Consider the following 24,404-nt stretch of genomic DNA (forward strand, 5'->3'; position numbering starts at 1 on the left):
GTTTTTAAGGTTTCATACAAAAAACATGCAACTTTTACTTCAATAGTGCCAAGTCTTAGGCAAACTATCAAATAAGGTTTAGAAGTGGTTGCGATTGGAAGCCACAATTTTACAACTATGGGGCAAGCACTCTATCTACTGAGCTACAATGCCTGTAATTCCAAAATTAGTAGGGGTGAAACGATACACCTCCTTCACGGTTCGATACGTATTGTATAATTTTGTCTCAGTTCGGTTATTTTCGATACGATACATTTTGATAGAAGGAAACAAATTCAACGTTGTTTTATGCTTTCTTTTTCTAAATCTAGTCACACATTTTACGAATTTTATTTGCAAATTGACTAGAAGAAATTGATTAAAAATATTTGACTGTCAAAAATTATTTTACAAGCTATCAGTCATCAAAAATTTACGTTTTCTATACTTATTTATACTGAGTAACCTGTTTTACCTTATGCCAAACCCGACTGAATAACGATCCCGACCGAAAAATGAACTGAACCGAAAATTAGAGATTTTGCATCGTGTATAAACCGAGAAAAAATACTGCGGTGAATCGATACCGCGGGGAACCGTTTCACTCCTAAGAATTAGGTCACAATGACCTAACTTTTTGGTCATGATATACCTTTCCACAAAGATCAAATGACAAGGTTCTAGATCTCACAGTGTGCAAGATATGATCTAGACACAATTTGATTTATACAGCCACCAAATTCTAAAATGAGGTCAGTCGGTCACTGTGACCTACTGTTGAGCTGCAATACATTTTCTCCCAATCTAACCAGGTTTAATGGTCCTAGCCTTAACATAATGTAAGATATGATTGGTACATGATTGGAGCTAGGAAAATTTAAAAATGTAGAAGTATCCTTTGTTGGCATTTTTAGATATCAAGATGCACTGTTCCAAGTCAGTCTGCTTGCAAAAAAAGTTTCAATCTAGGCTTATAAAAGACATATATCAAGTATATGCACAGTTTTTGTAGTGTACATGTATGTTCTGACCAATAAAATACTCATTTAAAGATCCCCTTTTATTTGACTGCATTGACAATGTGCTTGATGTACATATTAGACAGAGACAATACAAAAACATGATGCCTTTAAGAATTTCTAAAATGTGCTCATACAAATGAAGTGTTTACCTAATACCAGTGAATATCAGAAGTGAGAGATAAATCTTGCTTAGGAGTTCTCAATGAACAAAGTGCTTCAAAGTCTGAACAAGGGAGTCACTGCTGTAGTAAAGCAGCGGTTTATCAAAATTCTCTGCATTACCGTATTTGGCCGAATATAATACGCATTGGTGTAAAATACGCACCCCCCTTTTTGAGCCTGAAACTGGGGGGAAAAACGCAGTTCAGTTGTATTATACGCAGCAGAAAATTTTACCAAGCGGTGTTCTGAACTTTTGAAAATCGCAGTAATTTGCTATGAAAATCGGCGCTGAGATAAAGTGCCGAAAATTTAAAGAAAACGATATTTTATTCAAATGCGTTTTTATTTCTTAATCTTGACTTTCCATATAGCGGCAATCTGGAGGAAATTATTTATTTTAACAAAGCACGAGATAATGTTGCATTAAAGTATTAACAGAGTTTATTATTAATTTTTTTTAGCATACAGTAATATTGAAATTATACCTCGCCGTATACTAACTATTCTTTGTGGAAATAATTTTATTTCAACAAAGCACGAGATATTGTTGCAAGTTTAACAGTTGTCATATTTATTTTTAATTTAAGGTAATCATGTTGAAAATTATGAATATTTAACAGGGCAAGCGATATTGCAACATCAAAGTATTCATAGACTACGATTTTTCTCTTTTGAACTTGAAATTAATTAATTAAATAAATAGCTGATGTTATAAAAATAAAATCAAAAATTAACAAGCGTGTAAAGTGTAGTTATCAACACACCTCCAAAGCTGTGAAAAATGATGTACAAAGGTGGGATATATGTCTTCATACATCAAGGTAATCTTCGTGGATATCTTATTTTCTACAGAGCACGAGTAAATGATAACACTTAAGTTTCAACATACTTCATATTTCCTTTTTTAACTCTCAATCATTTTAACACAAGGCCGATAAAAGATAAAGTAAAATTAAATTTAACAAGTGTTTAACTGTTTAATGTGTCATTATCAACACATGCTTTTACATACGAAAGATCATAAACCAATCCCCGATTTTTAACAAAGAAAATAATCAAAGCCATTAATAAGGGCATTAAATAATCAGTGCTCTAACTGTAAAAACAATGCTTTGGAGTCAGTAAACAATTTAATTGCTTGGAGGGGTGTTGAGGGGTAATTATCAAGTGTCACGCGCATGTGTTCACAACATTGGCTTCCATTCACTGTATAGAGCACAGGCGCTTGACGTTTTTAACCTTTCTATTCATAAATAAAAAATCCCCCATACTATAATAATAACAAGGTTCGTCATGGTCGCCATCGTGAATTTTTCAGTTCAGCTATTTCGCCTCGATTTTTAGTCTACAATGTGTTTAAAATTAACGGATACAACCGTTTCCCTCAAGTACTTACTTTAACTATGCCTCCACTTTCGGGCAATTCAACTCAAATCACATTAAATCCTCTCTAATTCTTAAAATGTCACTTCAAACTCAGTCTACTGCTACCGATTCCGTAAACCTTAGAAAAGGGAGGCCGGAAGTTGATGTTGTTATGTAAATGGGAATTCCCTCTACTTAAATTTCATTGGCTAAAAGAAAAATGACGTTTCGCGGGAAAAATCGTGCAAAGACAGTAACAAACTTTTTCGACATGTTGAATGCTGAGCAGGCCAATGCTTTCCATAATCATCAGAAATAATATGTGAAATATTTTTTTTCTTTTATTTTGTTGAAGAAAAAATCATGAGGAAATAAAAATTATGCTTGGTCCTGGAATTCTGGTTACTAATTTCTCGTGTAAACCAGACCCCTTGCATTCTGGCATAAATATTTCTTCCCTATAATGGTACTATTTTCAGTGTTTGGAAGCGATGAAAATTATAAAAAAGGATAGATATGTGTATGTTTTATTTTTCATCACAGTTGTGAGCTGGCCCAGATCACTGAACCTCCATGTCCCCTCTTTCTACAGGTGCAAAGCTGTCTTTGCAAGTACGCAAGTGCGTTACGACACATCGTTTTAAAAAAAAAATCTAGGTCTGAGAGAGAGAGAGAGATTGTTGAGAGAAAAAAAATATTAGCATCATCCGGCAACATTTTTGTTTCAAATTATTAATTGTCATTATTTCGAATCAAATTTTATATTATTACGTCTATTTGTAATCTTTTATTGAATCATTGCCAAATCCAAATAAATCATTAATCTATAGTAAGTGTTCTATAACACATTAATAATTCTATAAGACCTTTGAGAAATTAAGTTTAATTATCGTCAAATGGCTTGATCAAATAGTATACTGGCGGATTTAGAGGGGGGCAGGGGACCCGCCCCCTCCCTTTGTGTCCAAAATATACATAAGATTTTAATTAATAAAGCAATTTTTTTGTGTGTGGCTGTTAGCCCCTACCCTGACCCCAAACTGCCCCCCCCCCTTTCCAAGACTCCTGGATCCGCCACTGTAGTATATGATTTTAAAATTATTTTTGCTACCAACATTTGAAATACTTGTTGCTGAACATTATTAATACTTATTATATATTTGTTATATAATACAGGATTTTTGCATCCCTAATATGAACACAGGCACGCGCCCTGTATTACACACCCTGTATCAGCACCCTTTATTTTACCCTTTATCACACCCTTTATTACACCTTTCCGGAACATCTCTGTATTTTTCATTCGGAGTACCTCGGATCTTTTCCTATTTCTTTCCAAAGTTTCTTCAAAATTGTAATTTTATGTCATCAGACATTTTATGTTATTCAAAATAATTATTTGTTTGATTTATAATAATTTCATTTCTTATCGCTGAATGCATTTATTTGCCTTTAAAAAAGATTGAGAAACGGAAATTCAACAAAAACAGAACACATTCAATTATTAAAAATTCAGTAATTAATTTACAAGTTTATATATGATTTTTAGACACTATTTTCAAATATATAATAAAAACAACAATACAAGACAAAATCTGTATCACACCCCATATCAACCCTCGACCAATATCAGCCCTCTGGCCTTCGGCCCTCGGGCTGATATTGGAGTCTCGGGTTGATATGGGGTGTGATACAGATTTTGCCATGTATTATTCTCTATATATTATAACAGAGAGCAGACAATACAAATGTAGCGGTAAAAGATTCTGCATGCCTCAAGTACATTTGCAATAAGTTTCCGAGAAAGTTAAACTTCGTGTTAAAAACAATATTACTGTCTTGTCTTTCATAAGAAAAGCCAAATACCATGCTATTCCCTGCAAGAATGTGATTGAAATATTTGTACAAGCCAGGAGCTCCCCCCGCCCCAATCAAGGCTTCACCTAAGACCTATGGGTGGCCTCACAGATTATATTGCCATTCATTTATTTTTAAGGGAGGACCAATTGATTCCAGAGGGGGGGGGGGGGGGGGCTGAGCTGGCAATTTTTTCCCAGCTTTATTTCCATGTCAGTGAAGGACAATTAAATTTATTTTCAAAATCTGCCAGACCCCCCCCCCCCCCTCTAAATTTCAGAATTAAATTGTAAACGCTTTTATGTTTTGACAATATAATTGAATTTTTATTTGGATTTAAGCTCCCTTTACTTTCAGGTGTGTAACTACGCCTCTGCATGTAAAATGCAGTGTATACTATTCAGCCTAAATATTTCAGTGTTTCTTAAATAGCAGTTGAAAAAGTACATAGTTTTAGTCTATATATATATTTATTTGCAAACAGTTAGGGACTATAGATGTATCAGTATATATTACTAAGTTATTTATAAAATACGTACCAGTACTTAGTCTAGAACTGCTCAAGCTCCAAATAATATTAATACAACTCTCAAGATATCCACCAATCAGAAAAGGGCTTTCCCGGATTGTGACGTTCTAACATCAACTTCCGGCCTCCCTTTTCTAAGTTTTACGGAATCGGTAGCAGTAGACTGAGTTTGAAGCGACATTTTAAGAATTAGAGAGGATTTAATGTGATTTGAGTTGAATTGCCCGAAAGTGGAGGCATAGTTAAAGTAAGTACTTGAGGGAAACGGTTGTATCCGTTAATTTTAAACACATTGTAGACTAAAAATCGAGGCGAAGTTCCTGAACTGAAAAATTCACGATGGCGACCGTGACGAACCTTGTTATTATTATAGTATGGGGGATTTTTTATTTATGGATAGAAAGGTTAAAAACGTCAAGCGCCTGTGGTATAGAGGGGTGTTTATGTTGAAATGAATTTTCACTGAGTTATTTAAAACCTAAAATAAATTTTATTTTATTGTTTTTCTTTAAAAAAATGACAAAATGTTACTTTTTTGACCGAGTGTCTGACTGATTAGGTACAGAACAGAACAGAACAGAACATTTATTTTCTAATTTAGAGCCCATAACAGACAAGTATGAAATTGTTACAATAATAAAGAAAAGATATGCCAATGGATAGTATAACAATTTGTAAATGACATTGCTCATTTCAACAATAATATTGTACTATTTCAGTTAAAGGGAATACTATATATAAAAAAAAACTGTATGGCTACTACATGTTATCATTTATGAATTTGCCCACAGAATTAACAGTTTCTTTGTCTTCAGTATTGAGTAACCAGAAAAGTTTTTGTTCATCATCTAATGCCGAGAAATTTGGAAATTTACTTTTAATTGATTGAAAAATTTCTTTTCTTTGATGATCATATTTTTTACATGTTATAAGAAAATGAGTTTCCTCATCTTCACTGTTAGAGTTACATCTATTGCATAATCGATCTTCACGAGGGATGTTGGTAAATCTTCCCACTTGTGCACTATGATTATGGAAGCACGTGGCAAAGGAATGTGTGAACATCTATAAATAACATCGTTAATGGCGGCCTACACGGAGACGATGAACATGCAGCTCAAATTAATTTTAACTTGCTTTTAAATTTAATTTAACTATCAAAAGGTTATAAATATAACATTTTTAACAAGCCTACATTTCAACAATAACTTTCCGAAGTTTTAAATACGGCGATAAACAGCAAGAAATTGCCTAAGTCTCTAGGTAATACTACGGTATGTGCGTATGATAGCCGTTTTTCACATGAGAGAAAAACCTATCAAAATCCCATTGTGGTGTAAAATACGCACCCCTTTCTCACAGAAAATTATTTTGGGAAAAAAGTGCGTATTATATTCAGCCAAATACGGTATGTATATAATGTTTTGTTACAAAAGGGTGTTTTCTTTAACAGGAAACTTATTTGTTCAATGCCCATGAAGCATGAAATGTAGGTCTGATGCAGCATCCAACACATGCATTCAACAAAGTATTCAAAGAATATGCACCATGTGAACTATCATTATAGTAAGCTAGAAATATACCTAAACAATATCCTTTACCAAAGTCATTCAAATTTAAAATGTAGATCAGAAGCAGCATTCCATGCATGCATCAGACTTTAAAAGCATCTGGAGATGCACAATATATTCAAGATTGGTTTGAATGCAATGTTTTAGTTATTTATAATTAAAAAAAAATTCTCTGAAAATTCTGATGAGTATTCTAATTCTATACACCCTACATAGTTTACATCTTTGTTTGAAAGATGTGCTGACAGATGACATGTCATTAGCTAATTAGCTAAGGGCATCATTGTACAGGGACCAAATATTCTCCAATAATGCTCAACTCAGAATTGTCCATTCAATAATTGCCATCAGGATCATCAGAGCATATTTGACAGAAAATTTCATTTTAGTGTAAAAACTAGATCTCCGGACTTTAACCGTAAGTCATGAAAAGATACTAAAGGGCTAAAATAAGTTATCTTTAATCTTATAAAGCAACACTGGTATTCTGGGAAAGGCAGAGATCAACCCTGATTTACTTTGAAAAATAAAAGCTGTGAGAATAGAGCAAGTTAAGGGAAGGAAAATTTAGTAGTTTCATTTTCAGCATATATATATATCTACATATCTTATAACCAGGAAAACATATATTAAAATCAAGACCTCCCAACATCTCAAAAAACAAAAACAAAAAATTGATACAACGTAGGAGGATTTCCCTACACAAGATTTTCAGGATATACAGGGTGCTCTGTTTGCAAGAGTAATTTGTCTTTGCGTACTTCCTGTTGCAGAGTAACAAAAGGGTCACACCTCTGTCACAATTCTCCAGAAGGAAGAAAACATGAACTATATAATGTGTATAATTTGAGAAAAAAAAAACCTCTTTCAAAGTTCACACTTTAAAAATTTGAAATGCTCAATAAATGAGCTGCAAGTGTAAGTCTGAATGTTCAAATTACATCCATTTTCTGCAAAAATTGGTTTATTCCACAGAAGCAATGTATTGCTGTATAGGTTTACCCCCCACAACCATAAATGTTTTCACACTAGTATTATATATTTATAATATACATTACCAGCAGCCTCATTTAGCTAATAATTACCCTGCCTCTGTGACACTTGGTCAAAACATAAGGCAGAAATATTTCAGGTCCTGTCAAAATAGCCCAGTACATACAAGGGTTACTGTTCAGCTGCGAGCTACATACCTTCCAGAGAATTGAATGGAGCCACTGGTCTCGGATGTATGAATTGTGAGCCTGAAAGAAACAATACACACATATATAAAATCAGGTTTTTGTTTTGTAAAACTGAATATATGACATTTTCAGTATGTGTGTCAATTTCACCACGGACCAGAATCACACATGATGAGACCTAGAAAAATTAAAAGTTTTATTATTATGATATGTATTTTGACTGCAAAGATTATTTAAGGTCCAATTGTTTTGTTCACTCAAACATCTTTAAATAATGGGTGCAAATTAAAACAAGAGCCCCATGGGCCACAATGCTCACCTGAGTAACTTTGGCCTTGCTCTTTTCCAGATTTTCCCCCTTGTAATACTTATTGTGGCTCCACCCTACCATTGGAGTTGTAATTTGAACAATTTAGAATCTAAACTACCTCAGAAAGCTTCCATATAAGTTTTAGCTTTTCTAGCCCAGTGGTTATTGGGAAGAAGATTTTTCCTGCATATTTCAATGTAAAACTTTGATTCCCTATTGTGACTCCATCCTAGCCCCGGGGGCTATGATTTGAACAATTTAGAATCTACACTATCTCAGGAGGCCTCCGCATAAGTTTCAACTTTTCTAGCCCAGTAGTTTTTGAGAAAAAGATTTTTAAAAGTTTTTTCCTTTATATTTCAATGTAAAATTTTGACTCCCTATTGTGACCCCATCCTACCCTTGGGGGCCATGATTTGAACAATTTAGAATCTAAACTACCTCAGAAAGCTTTTGGCCCAGTGATTCTTGAGAAGAAGTTGAAAATGTGAAGAAAAGTTTACAGATGGATGGATGGACAGATAGACAGATGGATGGCTAGATGGACGGATGGATAATGGACAATAGGTGATCAGAAAAACACACTTGAGCTTTCAGCTCTGGTGAGCGAAAAAAATACTTTACTTTGAGTATTCGTTTAGGATTGCCTAGAGTTACCCACCTTAAAACATTACTAAAATGAGTGATTTTTGGAAATGGGCCACATTTTCAATCATTGCATTTGGAAAAAATTTCAAACAGAAGTAATTTTTCTAGAAACTTTGTTTGGAATGAAAGAAGTAACTTGTGGAATAAGCTTTTTATTAACAGCAAAATAGGTCAATCCTAGAATAATGAGAGGTCCATGGGCCACATCGCTCACCTGAGCAGAATGGCTAGGGAAAGCACAAATCAGTTCAGTAGTATTGAAAAGTTTACAAGGGTAGGGAATGGGGGATGGGGGCTAGGGATAGAGGACTTGATTTTTAAACTACCTATGAATGCTTCTATATCAAAATAACGAACAGCTTTGCTGTTCTTGAACATAAGATTTTTAAAGATTTTTTCCTGTATATTCCTTTGTAAAAATTTGATACTGGGACCCCAATTGTTGCCCCTCCCTATCCCCGGGGTTATCATTTGAACAAACTTGAATCTCCACTGCCTGAAGATGCTTCCATATCAATATGACTTAACATGGCTTTACTGTTCCAGAGAAGAAGACTTTCCTATATATTCCTATGTAAAACTTTGATTCCCCATTGTGACTCCTCCCTTCCCCCAGGGGTCATGATTTGAACAAACTTGAATCTACACTGCCTGAAGATGCTTCCATATATCAATATGATTAATCATGGCTTTGCTGTTCTTGAGTAGAAAACTTTTAAAGTTTTTTCCTATATAAAAATTTGATCCCCCATTGTGGCCCCATCTTACCCCCAGAGGTCATGATTTGGACAAACTTGAATCTACACTCTGTAAAGAAGGTTTCCTATAAGTTTCGACTTTTTTGACCCAGTGGTTCTTGAGAAGAAGATTTTTAAATCATGTCAACAAATTTTCACTATTTTTGAATTATCTCCACTTGAATGAGGGTGTGGTTCTGGAAAAGAAGTTGAAAATGCGAAAAGTTTACAGATGGACAGAAAGACAGCTAGACAGATGAACTTAAGTCAAAATGTGATCAAAAAAGCTCACTTGAGCTTTCAGCTCAGGTGAGCTAAAAAAAAAGTAATACATTGTAATATAACAACTGCATGACTCCACCACCATCTTACATTTGATTTTCTAAGTTAAATTAAGGGGATAGTGTGGTTCACAATGACTCAATAACTAAATTGTCAATACACCTAGTAAAGTCACTAGCTACCTACCCATAGGTAAAATATGGCAAACTGCCATGGAGAGCTTTGAATTACATCCCATTATTACTTTCTTAAATTAAAAAAAAATCTTTTTTTCGTATTATTGATTTTTAGAACATTGCATTTAACAATGCATACAAGAACAATTATCCTTAAAAAGGTAACAGCATTCTGCAAGCCCCCTAGAGAATGAAAAATTATTTTAACAATTGAGGATTCAAACTTCTGCTTGTCAACTGTCATAATTAATAGACTAATGGCATATTGGGTTTTGTGTATATATTGCACAAACAGGAAGTTATGACATAAATAGTCAACTACATACATATATGCACTGACATTTCATGAAGTAATTCAGTAAATAATCTTTGTAACTCATACTGTGTCAGTACATCTATATTTTGCATAATTATGATATATAGTTTTGAGAATTATGCAAGTTTTGAAGCAAAAATCAATGCCAATCTGAAAATTCTTCAAGGGAGATTGACTCTCCCAGCATTTAATGGAATTTTCTCGTCATTATGACACTTTTCTACCTGAAGATGAAGATAAAAAAGAAATTCAATGAAAATGAGTGTATTCTACTATGTAAAAGGAGATGGGTGAACAAGGCATGCAAAATGCCTATAGATGGGTTCAGATATATCAAAATCATATTCAATTTGTGAATTTAATATTTATAGAGTAAAGTTCTCAATATTGAAATTTATGAAATAATGATGGACACAACTTTTCTGAGGAAAATTTTCTCAGCAAAAATTATTCTGTTATTAAAAAATAATGTGGAATTTCACATGAAAAACCATTTTCTCTGCTTGAAAAGTGGGGGATATAATTAGAATTCAATCTTTTTATTTATATATTCTCTAATTTTCTCTCTTCATAAATGTTAATTTCATATTTTCTTTCGTTTTTATATATTCAGCACCTATCAGAACTTTCTGAAAGTTAAGTAACACAAAAGTATGTTGCAAGGGGAAATAATGACAAATTAACTTTAAACATTCAATTGTTATATTTTAACAACAATTTAATAGGGTAACTGTTTTTTATTAAACTGAGATAAAGCAATAATCATTTTTTGTGTTTCTAGTGTATTGAAAGTGTATGTAGTTCCTAACTGTGTATTCTGTATTCTACTGCCATGTGTGTTTGGGGGTTGAATTTTGTACATTCCAATGGATTTCATAAAGAAATTATGCCGAATGTAAATATTTAAATATATTTTTTTAAAAAATGCATATTCTATCAATCCTTACTGATTAGTACTTAGTTCCTCTTGCTGCATTTCATACATATACATGTAAAGACATTCTTCAATTGTAACTGTCCAGATCATATTCATTTTGGATGACCCCCGAAAACAAAAGCTTCCAAAATTCAATCCCAAGCATATTTTTCTACCTTATATCTAAATATGTTCATATTGCAGGTGAGCTTTCCAGACTAAGGAAATTGTACAGTTTTCAGAATGTGTCTCTGACTCTCTCAGCATACCTAGAACCAAGTTTAGTTATACTGACAGTACAAATAACAAACCAGTACCTCACTACAGCATGTCAAACCCACCTGAATGAGAAGGGAGCCATCTGGTACAGTAATTCTTATACAGAACTTCTGGCCAGCATCCCATCGTGAGATGATGTGCACATCTTCGATGCTGGAGTAAGGAATAGGGTTATCCATCATGCCACAGGCCTACAAATACATAACAATTTCAATGAAAATAATGCATCAATAAAGATATTCTGCTGGTCTTTGCTGTTTTTAATGCTTAATTCCAATGATGATTATTAGTTGCACACCTAGTTAAAACAAGCTAATGATTACATTCACCTCTGCTTTCAATTTCATTAATTCTAAATATCATGTTCATGTGTAATAGCTAGGTTTCCAAATGCATGCTCTTATGAAATAAAGTGTATCTAAATTTTGCATCTTTACCACTAGCAGCAAATAAGTAAAACTTTCTCATTAAACATTATTAATTAACACATCATGTAATATGTCAGGAAATGCAATAATGCCAGTGATACAATAGCAGATTTAAAATATCTAATTCCTATATAACCTTGATCAAAATTAAATATAATATGTAAATGTATAGCATTATAATTAGGGGTTCAACTATACTTTGTGCGATTTCAAGTCCAGGCAACTTAGGGCCAATTTCTGACTGAGAAATGTCCAATTTTCTAATTTGAAAAACATTTTTTCTAGTAGAAATTGAACTATAAAGGCAATGTCCTTTTCATCATAGACAAGCCATAGTCAATGACTTATTGATCAGGCAACTTTAAAATACAAAGAATCCTCAATTTGTTAACATATGTCTAATCTTCCTTTCTATCTCCATCAGAATTGTGTACATCCAAGCCTTTAGAACAAATTAAAGGAATTTTCAGCTCTAAATCAAATTTTTTATCAACAAAAATCATTGACCTCTTTCATGGATCATGCCTTGTTGAATACTTATTGGTGTTATTAGAACAAAATACTAGGGCTGAAACAATTCACCCAGATATCAATACTGTTCAATATAATTGCTCGATTCAATGTTCGATTCACTATCTCAATTTTCGGTTCGATATGTTTTCTAATAATTGGGTTCATTTACTCCTTGAAATAGATTTGTTTCTTTTTTAAAAATTATTGTATTGAAAAAATTGAATTGTGACAGAAGTATCGCGATATGAATTGTATCGTTGAGGGGGCGTATCGTTTCAGCCCTACAAAATACATGTATAGAAATCTGAATATGCATCTGCAGTGATCCAACATGAAGACCCTTATGTTCAATGTAACAGAAAATATGACGCTTGTAAACTACACGATATTAAATTGATGCTGTAATTCTACCAATGCTGATTACTTCAAATTTGTTTATATAAACAAAAGCTGACAAGTTCTTTGGACTTATAGAAATTCTAAATTGCGGAATCTGAAAACGGAATATGTCCTGGGCAACAGACCTGAGGAATTTTGGAGCTGCAATTCCACACACTGATTTTTACACAAATTTTTCAGAGTTCTCATACTTAAAAAAATGTTTTTTGGGCTGGTGGCCAGTGAATTATTGACATTAAGTCTAAATTTTTGGATTTATGTGCTCCAATACTGGTTAGAAATAAAAATCACTTACACTATAAACGTTTAACATTAAAACTGAATTATTTCTGATGGAGAAGGTTATGGTCAGAAAGTTTATTTTTATTAAAAGACCTCTACACAACAATGACAAGAGGTCCATGGCCCACAACATTCACCTGAGTCACTTTAGTCCTGATTTTCTTCATCAGATTTTTCCCCTTGTAAACTTTTATTCTCTATTGTGGCCCCAACCTATCCCTAGGGGACATTGGTTCAATCAATTTATAATCTAAACTACCTCACAAATTTTCACATAAGTTGCATCTTTTCTGGTCAGTGGTTCTTGAGAAGAAGATTTTGAAGACTTTTCCTCTCTATTTCAATGCTGGACAAAATGTGATCAGAAAAGTTTATCTGAAGCTCAGGTGAGAACATAAGTGATTTTGGATGTTCTCGTAACAGATTTTTCCACAATAATTAAGCTAGCTTAATCAAATGTCATGATTTTTGGCAATGATAATTTAAATATAGGGGTGAAACGATACGCCTCCTTCACGATACGATACGTATCGTATAATATTGTCTCGATATGGATATTTTCGATACATTTTGATAGAAAGAAACAAATTTAATGTTGTCTTATGCTTTGTTTCACAAAGTCCTGTCACTGAATCTATGTGCAAATTAACTAGAAAGATTTGACTGTTAAAGATCATTTTACAAACTACCAGTTCTCAAAAAGAACGAGGGCGTTTCTGATTGGCATTTGGCAGGAATCTGGGCTCACTTGAAAAGTGAAATTTTCATTGTTCTGTCACATGAAGTTTTAGCATTCTTTTGATGTAGCGGGTTCCTGTGAAAAAGGAAAGGGAAATATTTTCCCAATACTGTGTTTTGATTTGCTAAAAAATAACTTGAAAATAGGCTAGAAGATTTGTTTGGTACAAAATGTCACATTTTCAAACATGTTTTCCAAAAAATTTGCTATCTCTGGGTCATCTCTCCATGATTTTCAAACCTTCTTTGTATGCAATTTAATTCAAAGAACCAAACAAAAATTTGAAAAAAATGGAGAGAAGACCTAGAGACCATAAAAAATGAAATTTTTCCAAAACAAAATTCCAATGTGTACATGCGGTGCTTCATTGTCGTTTTAAAATCCAAGTTGTTAGTGTAGTGATGAATCATGATAGTTCATTAGTAATGCGTTACCCGTCCAGTGCAATGAAGTTGAAAATTTTCTGGTTCGATCCTCGCATGGAGCATTAATATTTTTCATGCAAACAATCAATTCTTTTGTCAGTTTAATTTTTTGTACCGATTTATTTTCAAATGGATAAATTTTGGTTCTGATTGAGAGTGAAATTGAGAGTGAAAGCAATTCTTCCAACCTACTGATACTTTGATATACACATGTACTTGTAATTGCATTTAACTACGGTATACCCTTATTATCTTGTAGGTATTTATCATTTATGTGAAGCATTACCATGTTATAGTTTGATTAATAAGATAAGCGGACCTACATATAGTTACTTGGAAATGAGATCTGCTCCAAAAACTTTAACCTAGTCACTCATCCAGAAAATGTAGGTCAGATCCAGCATCCGAAGCAAGTCCAGGAGTGTGCATCTTTAGATGTATCATCCATGCAAGTTTGGTCAATATAGGGCTTATAGTTATTTGGAAATGAGATCTGCTCCAAAAACTTTAACCTAGTCACTCATCCAGAAAATGTAGGTCAGATCCAGCATCTGAAGCAAGTCCAGTAGTGTACATCCTTAGATGTATCATCCATGCAAGTTTAGTCAACATAGGACTTAAAGTTACTTGGAAATAAGACCTGCTCCAAAAACTTTAACCTGGTCACTCATCCAGAAAATACAGGTCAGATCCGGCATCCGAAGCAAGTACAGTAGTGTGCATCCTTAGATGTATCAACCATGCAAGTTTGGTCAACATAGGGCTTATAGTTACTTGGAAATGAGATCTGCTCCAAAAACTTTAACCTGGTCACTCATCCAGAAAATATAGGTCAGATCCAGCATCTGGAGCAAGTCCAGTAGTGTGCATTCTTAGATGTATCATCCATGCAAGTTTGGTCAACATAGGGCTTATAGTTACTTGGAAATGAGATCTGCTCCAAAAACTTTAACCTGGTCACTCATCCGGAAACTGTAGCTCAGATCCAGCATCCGAAGCAAGTTCAGTAGTGTGCATCCTTAGATGTATCATCCATACAAGTTTGGTCAATATAGGACCTAAAGTTACTTGAAATGAGACATGCTCCAAAAACTTTAACCTGCTCCAAAAACATTAACCTGGTCATTCTTTAGCTGAAATTGTAGCATCATCTGAAACCTTGACTGGTACAATGAAACACACTAGAAGCATCCTCCATGCATCTCTGATTGATATACAGCATAGAAGTACTTGAAAAGAAAACTGCTCCAAAAACTTTAACCTGGGACGCCGACGCAGAGGGTATAACATAAGCTCCCCCAACTTTGTTGAGGTGAGCTAAAAATGATTTTATTGAAATGAAACGAAAAAACTTACTATTAATCATTTTCCTTTTTAAAAGATAGTATACAATAATTGCATACAATTTTCTCTTTTTCTGGTTCTTTGACACATACAAATGAAATACACAGTGCCAAAGTTTTTTTAAACTTAAAATGCACTTTAAAATATATTTATTTCTTTCCTGAAGTAACTCATAACGGTTACTCTTGTTTAATAATGAAAATAATTTCCCCCAACCAAATCTATGTACATGTATGAGCTAACTAAGAGATCTATATTCATGACAGAGGAAATTTGAATTAGAAATAAACGATCATGACAGGGTTGTTATAGATTGATATTAATAATGCATTACTTATAAATGGATTGAATAAAGGATATGTGTGGACAATAAGATCACATGTACGTGTAAATTAAGATTTTTAGGCTTTATTTTTTCATCGGAGAATCAGTCCTGAATCCTGAATTTTTTTACTGACCCTAACCAAATTTTACCAGTAAAAACTGACAGTCCAGTGACTTTTGCATAGACTGTAACACAGTCTGTCTTGATTGTAATTTACACTTCACGTCCAAAAAAAAAAACTATCAAATGATTTTGAAAATTGTTACATTGTTTAAAATATAACATACTCTCGATTTTTAAATGTAATGTTAATATTATTATAAATGTAAAATGTTATTTTAGTAAATCCTACAATTTTCCCCTGGTTTTAATACAAGAGGCCCATGGGCCACATCGCTCACCTGAGCACACTGGCTAGGCAAAGCACAAATGAGTTCAGTATTGAAAAGATTACCACCACGTATTGGGGGGGGGGGGGGGGGGCGGCTTGAATTTTAAACTACCTGATGATGCTTCCATGTCAATAAACCAAATGGCTTTCTTGTACTTGAGAAGATGTTCAAAAAAATTTCCTATATATTCCTTTGTAAAAATTTGATCCCCCATTGTGGCTCCTCCCTATCCCAGGGGTCATCATTTGAACAAATTTGAATCTACACTACCTGAGGATGCTTCCATATCAATATGACTAAACATAGCTTTTCTGTTCTTGAGAAGAACTATTTTTCTAATTGTTCTTAAGTAAAACTTTCGATCCCCCATTGGGCCCCACTCTATCCCAGGGGATCATCATTTGAACAAAATTGAATTTACACTACCTGAGGATGCTTGCATATCAAAATGACTAAACATGATTTTCAGTTCTTGAGAAGAAGATATTTTCCTATCTAAAATTTTCTATCCCCCATTGTGGCCTGACCCTATCCCCAAGGGTCATCATTTTAACAAAATTAAATCTATACTACCTGAGGATGCTTCCAAATCAAAATGACTAATCATGGCTTTGCAGTTCTTCAGTAGAAGATATTATCCTATATATTTCTATTTAAGACTTTGATCCTCCATTGTGGCCCCACCCTACCCCCAGGGGTCATCATTTGAACAAAATAAAATCTACACTACCTGAGGATGCTTCCACATAAATATGATCAATCAGGGCTTTGCTGTTCCTGAGAAGAAGATTTTTAAAATTTTTCTTAAATATTTCTATGTAAAACTTTGATAGTCAATCATGGCCCCGCCCTACCCCCAGGGGTCATGATTTGAACAAACTTGAATCTACATTACCTGAGGATGCTTCCACATAAATATGACTCATCATGGCTTTGCTGTTCTTGAGAAGAAGATTTTTTAAGATTTTTCCTATATATTTCTATGTAAAACTTTGATCCTCCATTGCGGCCCCGCCCTACCCCCAGGGGTCATGATTGAACAAATTTGAATCTACACTACCTGAGGATGCTTCTATATAAGTATGACTCATTATGGCTTTGCTGTTCTTGAGAAGAAGATTTTTAAAGGTTTTTCCTATATATATTTCTTATGTAAAACTTTGATCCTCCATTGTGGCCCCACCCTACCCCCGGGGGTCATTATTTGAACAAACTTGAATCTACACTACCTGAGGATGCTTCCACATGAGTTTCATCTTTCTAGGCCCTGTGGTTCTTGAGAAGAAGATTTTTAAAAGATGCTATTAATTTTTCACTAATTCTTTATTATCTCCCCTTGAAAAAGGGCATGGCCCTTCATTTTAACAAACTTGAATCCCCTTCACCTAAGGATACTTTGTGGCAAGTTTGGTTGAAATTGGCCCAGTGGTTCTTGAGAAGAAGTCGAAAATGTTAAAAGTTTACAGACAGACAGACAGACAGACAGACAGACGGACAGACAGACAGACAGACGGACGCCGGACAAAAAGTGATCAGAAAAGCTCACTTGAGCCTTCGGCTCAGGTGAGCTAATAAAAAGACAGGCATCTATTTTACAAGTACACTCTGTGGGGTGATGATCTCAAATGCCACAAGGAGGAAATTTATATGGATAAATTTATTTTAAATTAAAATTAAACAATAATTTCATACTGAAAATATTGTGTGAAATATATTTTGAAATATGATTGCAAGATGATGTGTTGGTCATCTTACATAATTATATATGTAGGCCTTAAATTGTAAACACCAGTCTATGCTAACTGTAATAAGTTGTTGTGAAAACACCTGTCTGGTTATATATTGTAATAGATATAAAAGATAATTAAACAAATTAAAAGCACATGTTTTAACATCCTTTGATGGAAAATGAATTATCAAAACAGTCATATTATTTACAACACCTTCATTTCGAAGTCACGATAATTGCCACCTGCTGAAATGTTTGAAGCTCTTTATACAATTTATCTTCCCAAGTCCAGGGTTTCTGATCCCCTCCCCTCCACATAAACCCTTGACTGAATAGACCAAGTTTGACGGGGTTAGAAATGTATTCTCTGATTGGCCTCATAAAAGTTTGCATGAGCCAATCAAATACATTGTTTTATCTAACCTGAAACTAAATTGTAAACAGAAAAACATGCAAGTTTTAATGAAAAGTCTTTACCATTAAATAACCAAGTTAAAGGTTTGTTTCAACTTTGGAGTAAAAGTTACGCTGAATTTATTAGCAACTACCAGTACTGTCTCCCAATCTCCATTTAATTCGCTTACTCTGATTGGTCAATAGCAGGCGCCAATAGAGTTCAAAATGTGTTATCTCACTAGATGGCGTGATAGTAAACCCCTTCAAAGAAAGTCAGTCCATCTGGTCAAGGGTTTATGTGGAGTGGAGTGGTTCAGAAACCCTGGATTTGGGAAGATGTATACATATGATTTTGTGTTGCTGTTTTATGTCTGAATTTATTCTTTTTTTTTCTTAGTTTATTTACGTAATACATGCAAGTTCTTTTTTTGGTAATGAAACCCTACTGTGGTCTTGTATTTTTGATTCTTTGATAGCTATTTCTGGTATGTTTATATTTAAGTTCGGAAGTCATTGTGCATATGATGTTAGCATACCACGTGACTACCACACTAACTCGAAAGTTGTCAATCACTAGTCAAAATTGGACACTAATTTAAATTATGCAAAATCAAGGCAAATGGTCAGTGTTTCAATTAAAATCAATACATAATCAGTCATATGTCAAATTTTTAAAATTATGAAAGAATTACCTCTTTAAATATAATAAAAACATAAATAAATATATTACTCTTATTACATGAATTGGTTCAATCATTAATATGATTAACTGGGAAAATTTTGGAAAATAAATATCTCTTTCATATTTGGAATTGGGCTTAATAGCATGATAAAATTAGAGCTCAAACGAATACCAAAAATCAATATTTGAATATTTGGGACTACTATTCAATTTGTATTCGAATATTCATCGACGTTATATTTAAAGTATATCTTTCTGAAATGTTATAATACCTACACCATTTGCAGACCAAAGAAAATTTGTATACGTATATATAATAATAATTTTTTTATATATATAGTTACTTGACGTTAAACTACCCATTGCTAAACTTCACCTCAAAGAAAATGGAAAACAGACGATATTTTTTCGGTGGTGCGGATCACAACCTATTTACAGTATAGATATTATTTTATCACGCAAGTTAGGTTGGCAGGAAAATGTGTAAATTTACATACTGAAATAGGAAACTATCTTTACATGCTAAAATTTATAAAAATCTATGCATGGAAAACACAGAAAAATCAGTTTGATTATAAGAATGACACATGCTGTGAAAAAGTTGGAAGTGTGAAAGTCCACCTGTGTCATCGGGGTATTCACATTGCACATTACTGAGCATGCTTATAACATTTTAAGAGGTCAGTCTGTAAATAAACATGTTTCAAAAAAATTAAAGCCAGTAATTAGTTTTTAGGATTATTTCTTTTTACAAGAAAACATATTTATGATTTAGTGACACCCGCGATAGAAAACGCATGGAAATGGCGGGGCCATGCAAACGATCGGTGATGAAATTGGTAGGCGTGAATTACACTCAATATGAAAATAAAATATATTGAGCGTATATATATTCAAAAGGATTTACACTGAAAAAAATTATGTGCATTCTTTGTTTAAATTTCTAATCATATTTCCGGTACTTTCTAATACTAATAAAATCCCGAGAGGTAGTCTACAGTTCACGTGGAGCATCGAAAAGATAAAGTAGTGCTAAATCCTTATTAATACTACAAGTTTTTATCGTTAAACTTAAAGTACCAATATAAGGCCAAAATTAAAAATATGTTTGTTTGCCATTTACCGACCCAGATTTTTAGCAATGGGTAGGTAGGTAGGAAAAATATTTTGTTTTTTTCTTCTTGACTTCAAATCAAATTACTTTATAATAAAAAAACTCAAAATGTTCATGTACATATTCTTTGTTATTGGAACTTATGTTTCATGAAATAAAATGTATTATTTCAAAAAAATCTGGTGTAATCTATGTCTTTGCATGTCAATCCTGCACCTGCTTAAAGCTCAATTTATGTAGTGTATGCGCCTTCTGATTTTTAGCCACCCTCTGTAGTACGCTATTAAGTTTATAAAAGAACTTCATGACTGGGTTCGAGGGCAAAATGCGTTTTGTCGGACCCAAGAACCAAACTAACGGCCTCAGGCAAACAGTTTGGTTCGAGGGGTCATTCTCTCTGATTTCTTTTCCTGTTCGTCTATATTGTCTAATCCAACAATCTCGTCTCTCTCTACTTTAAAACGTATATATATTTTAAGAGATTGTTTTTCACAGTATGCAACAGCTCTTGCAAGTCTGGCTGGAAGATATTTGGACTTTTAAGTTTTTCTGATAAACTGACGGTAACTTTGTCCGTTTTGTGCACGTGGAAGTCGGAGCATTCATCAACAAGATCAAAATATATCTCTTCATACGTTGTTTCATCATAATACTCTACCAGTCTATTAGTACAAATCTGTTTTGATATGCCTGCGCATGTTACGCTGATAGAAGCACATACTGTGAAACAATCATCATCCAAAGTAGCCTGAAACTGAAGGTAGACAATTTCCTTTTTACTGCCATGCTGTCAAACTTTGATTCGGTTCCTAATCTAAATCATCAACACGCTTAATACCATTAAGGAAAAGGAAAATCAAAGCGTCTGAATGACCTCGCACACACTTTTATGAAAAAACAAAAATGGATGAAAATGGATAAGAAACAATTCGAATAAAAAAATATATAAATTAAAAGTGGTATAAAATATTTTGAGTCGGGCTAATTTTCGTGGGTCAGTCGGCTGAGGGCAAACAAACAATATTTTAATTTAGGCCTAATTTAATCAACAAAGTAAACATTGAAGTATAAATCATGTACCGAATATTCGAATGCTTAATTTCCATTCAAGTTTTTGCCATTTACTATTCATTTGTGAATATTCAAACATTCGTTTCAGCTATATATGAAATCATACAGTTCTGCACGATTTTATGAGTTGCAAATGTTAATTTTTATACAAGACCTTTTCTAGGACTTCAAAGAACTTTGAATCATAGAGAGATGCAGGAAATGAAAATTGTTGCATGAAAAGAACTAAATTTCAAGCTTCATTTTGATACTTACTCAATTAAACAATAACTTTACGAGTTACTATTCCTGGCTAAGGAGTGGATATCCTTAAGTTTCATCTTTTCTGACTCACTGGATTGATCTGTAAATGATCCCACCTTATTTTTGCCTTTTCTTGATTACCTCCCCTTGAAGGGGCATGGCCCTTCATTTGAATAAACTTTTATCCCCTTCACGCAAAGATACTCTGTAACAAGTTTGGTTGAAATTAGTCCACTGGTTCTGGAGAAGAACAGTTTACAAAAACAGAAGATAAAGGACAAATTTTAATCAGAAAAAAGCTCACTTCAGCTTTCATCTCAAGTGAGCTTAAAAGTTAAAAGTTATTTTTTTTTTTTATCAATAATTCAATATATCATTATTCTTTTATGACCTGATGTATTGATATTAAATGTTTCATTAATGACAGCTGAAAAAAAGTTTTTTTTGTATTCCTAGAAGAACGGTTTTGTGGGGATAGAAATGTGCACTGCACTTTGTTATACCTTTATATGTCTCCACAAAAAATCTACTGACCTCCAGCATTAGTTCTTTATCAAACATTGACATGTGAGCAATTTGTTTTATGTTTGCAATGCAATATCAATCAAGATGAAAAAAAATCACAGTAAATTTCGACAGTTCTTTGCAATAATAATTGCTGAGGCCGACATTTTTACCTGCAGTGATAGATTAACATAACACAATATTGATACCTTTTGAAAAAATAATGGGTTTTGTTTTGTTTACATTTACTTACAGTGCAGGAGCGGATCTCATTTTTGTCCAATACAATACGATGACTCTCCCATCGCCGAAGATATTTAGAGTTCATTATTTTACTGACAATAGTTCTGGTGTGATTAAGACGACAAATCTGTATATCCCCTTCATGTATGAGTTTAAAACGGGGCCCCTGGAACGGTCGGGCAGAAGTAGATGACAGTTTAAGACTATTTAAGCTTGTACCACTATCATTCCGTATGAACGGCGCTGGTAAAGGCGGTGTCTCCACTGTCAACTCATCACCAGAATCCTGTAAATAACCATTAATTTGTTCGTTAGTTATAAATGGATCTGAAGAGCTGCTATCTTCACAAACGTCCTCGATCGTCGCCATGTTGCAGTAACGATCGGCTCTCGTCTCTTCACTTTGACGTTTTACGCCAACCTCAGAAAACACTACACCTGTTCTACAATAATTATAAATACACGCCAGTTTGATTCCTTATGCACTTAATCAAACACCATAGAATCTGGAAAGCTATTAAATCCTATTCTTTTGTAAATGGTATTGATGAAAAATAATCGAGGATTCCATTAAAAATGGCAAACATAGTCACGTGACTTTTTCCAAGGAGCTCTTCCGGAAGAGTCAGTGACGCGTTGCGACGTCATCATATTCTCCATCAATATACAAACCTTCATCACAAAACATCGGAATCGTTGCTGTTTTACAAATAAATTTAATGTATATTATAATTATATAATGAAATTAGAAATAAAATGAAATAGGTTTGGATATTTTTTAGGGACTTTTTTTTATTTTACTTTTAGCTGCATTTTTTTAACATATAAAATGAAATAGAAGTACCGCCTTGTAAACATGGAATATATGCTAATGATTTTTTTTCATAGAGTTAAGCTACGACAAATTATAACAAACGAATCTGCCTCTAGAAGCAATATAGAATTTCAACATCTTCACTTTTTTTTTTTTTAGTAAAAATCTAATACAATTTTTTTTCTTACGGTTATTGATCAGTCATAAAAGAACAAAATAAAACTTTGATAAAATATATGTTCACTTAAGAATATGTGAGATTTAATAATATTTCTCTTATGAAAAGTCTTCTTTGTTGACAATAGTAATATACAATTTGTCGATCCTACTATGATTAGAATTTGTACATTAAAGTAAGATATTTTTCCAATGCAAATTTGTCAAGGTTTCAAAATAAATATGTTATATATTTATCATATTTCAAATGAATAGTTTCCTTAACAAAACATTAAAATAAGTCTTACCCAGTGACACAAGATTTCTGCGGAAGCGTATGAATTTGTGCCACGTAATATATTTCTTTTAATATTGGTAATTCCAACTTTAAAGTTGGCTTTAATTCCAACTTTGAAGTTGGTAACTCTAACTTTAACCTTGGTTTTCCAAAAGTTCAATCTTGGCTTGTTTTTTATTTTTTCCTTTGCTTTTTCCTTATTTAATATCATTATCAAGTTTATTAATGAAAATCTAATTATATTAAATTTCCCTATGACCTTACATATAATTTTTGGAACATTACGTACATCGCATATAATTTTATAACTTCATACAACTTCGAGAATGAGAGACTATATATTTCAATAACACCTACATGTATATAAGAGAACATGTACATAAAATAATTTTTAGAGAATGTTTATAAAACATTTGAGACCATATTAATTCGGTGTTTGATACATGGGATAAAGCAACACTATTTTTCATGCTATGCACAAAGACAACTGTACCAAATATATCAATTCTGTATACGAATATGGCGTGTAAAACGTTGCTTTATTCGATAATCTTGTGATGTATATATATTCAAAATCTTGTGATGTATATTCAAAATCTTGTGATGTATATTCAATATCTTGTGATGTATATTCAAAATCTTGTGATGTATGTTCTATAATCTTGTGATGTATGTGCAAAATCTTGTTATGTATATTCAAAATCTTGTGATGTATGTTCTATAATCTTGTGATGTATGTGCAATATCTTGTGATGTATATTCAAAATCTTGTGATGTATGTTTATAATCTTGTGATGTATGTGCAAAATCTTGTTATGTATATTCAAAATCTTGTGATGTATGTTCTATAATCTTGTGATGTATATTCAAAATCTTGTGATGTATATTTATTCCTTTTTTCAGCATAATTTCAGAATTAAATCCTTTCCTTTCATTGTAATTATTAAAAATCAACATAAGTCTTCAGCTACAATTAA

At 33.1% G+C, this 24,404-nt stretch overlaps 1 protein-coding gene across 1 annotated transcript in view; it reads right to left on the minus strand.

Annotated features, from left to right (window-relative positions):
• LOC133205665 (C-Maf-inducing protein-like) overlaps positions 1-22,756 on the minus strand; it is a 39,687-nt gene extending 16,931 nt beyond the window's left edge. Inside the window, exons 1-3 of the mRNA XM_061341511.1 lie at positions 22,170-22,756; positions 11,393-11,521; positions 7,676-7,726 (exon numbers count right to left, since the gene is read on the minus strand). Of these exons, the coding sequence (XP_061197495.1) occupies positions 7,676-7,726; positions 11,393-11,521; positions 22,170-22,529 (540 nt within the window). The 5' untranslated portion in view covers positions 22,530-22,756. The remainder of the gene's footprint in view (positions 1-7,675; positions 7,727-11,392; positions 11,522-22,169) is intronic.
• Between the last annotated feature and the right edge of the window lie 1,648 nt (positions 22,757-24,404).

Source organism: Saccostrea echinata, unplaced genomic scaffold (genome assembly GCF_033153115.1).
Source record: "Saccostrea echinata isolate AGI-Se365-2 ecotype Australia unplaced genomic scaffold, CSIRO_AGI_Sech_v1 ptg000054l, whole genome shotgun sequence".
In the NCBI taxonomy this organism is placed as follows: domain Eukaryota; kingdom Metazoa; phylum Mollusca; class Bivalvia; order Ostreida; family Ostreidae; genus Saccostrea; species Saccostrea echinata.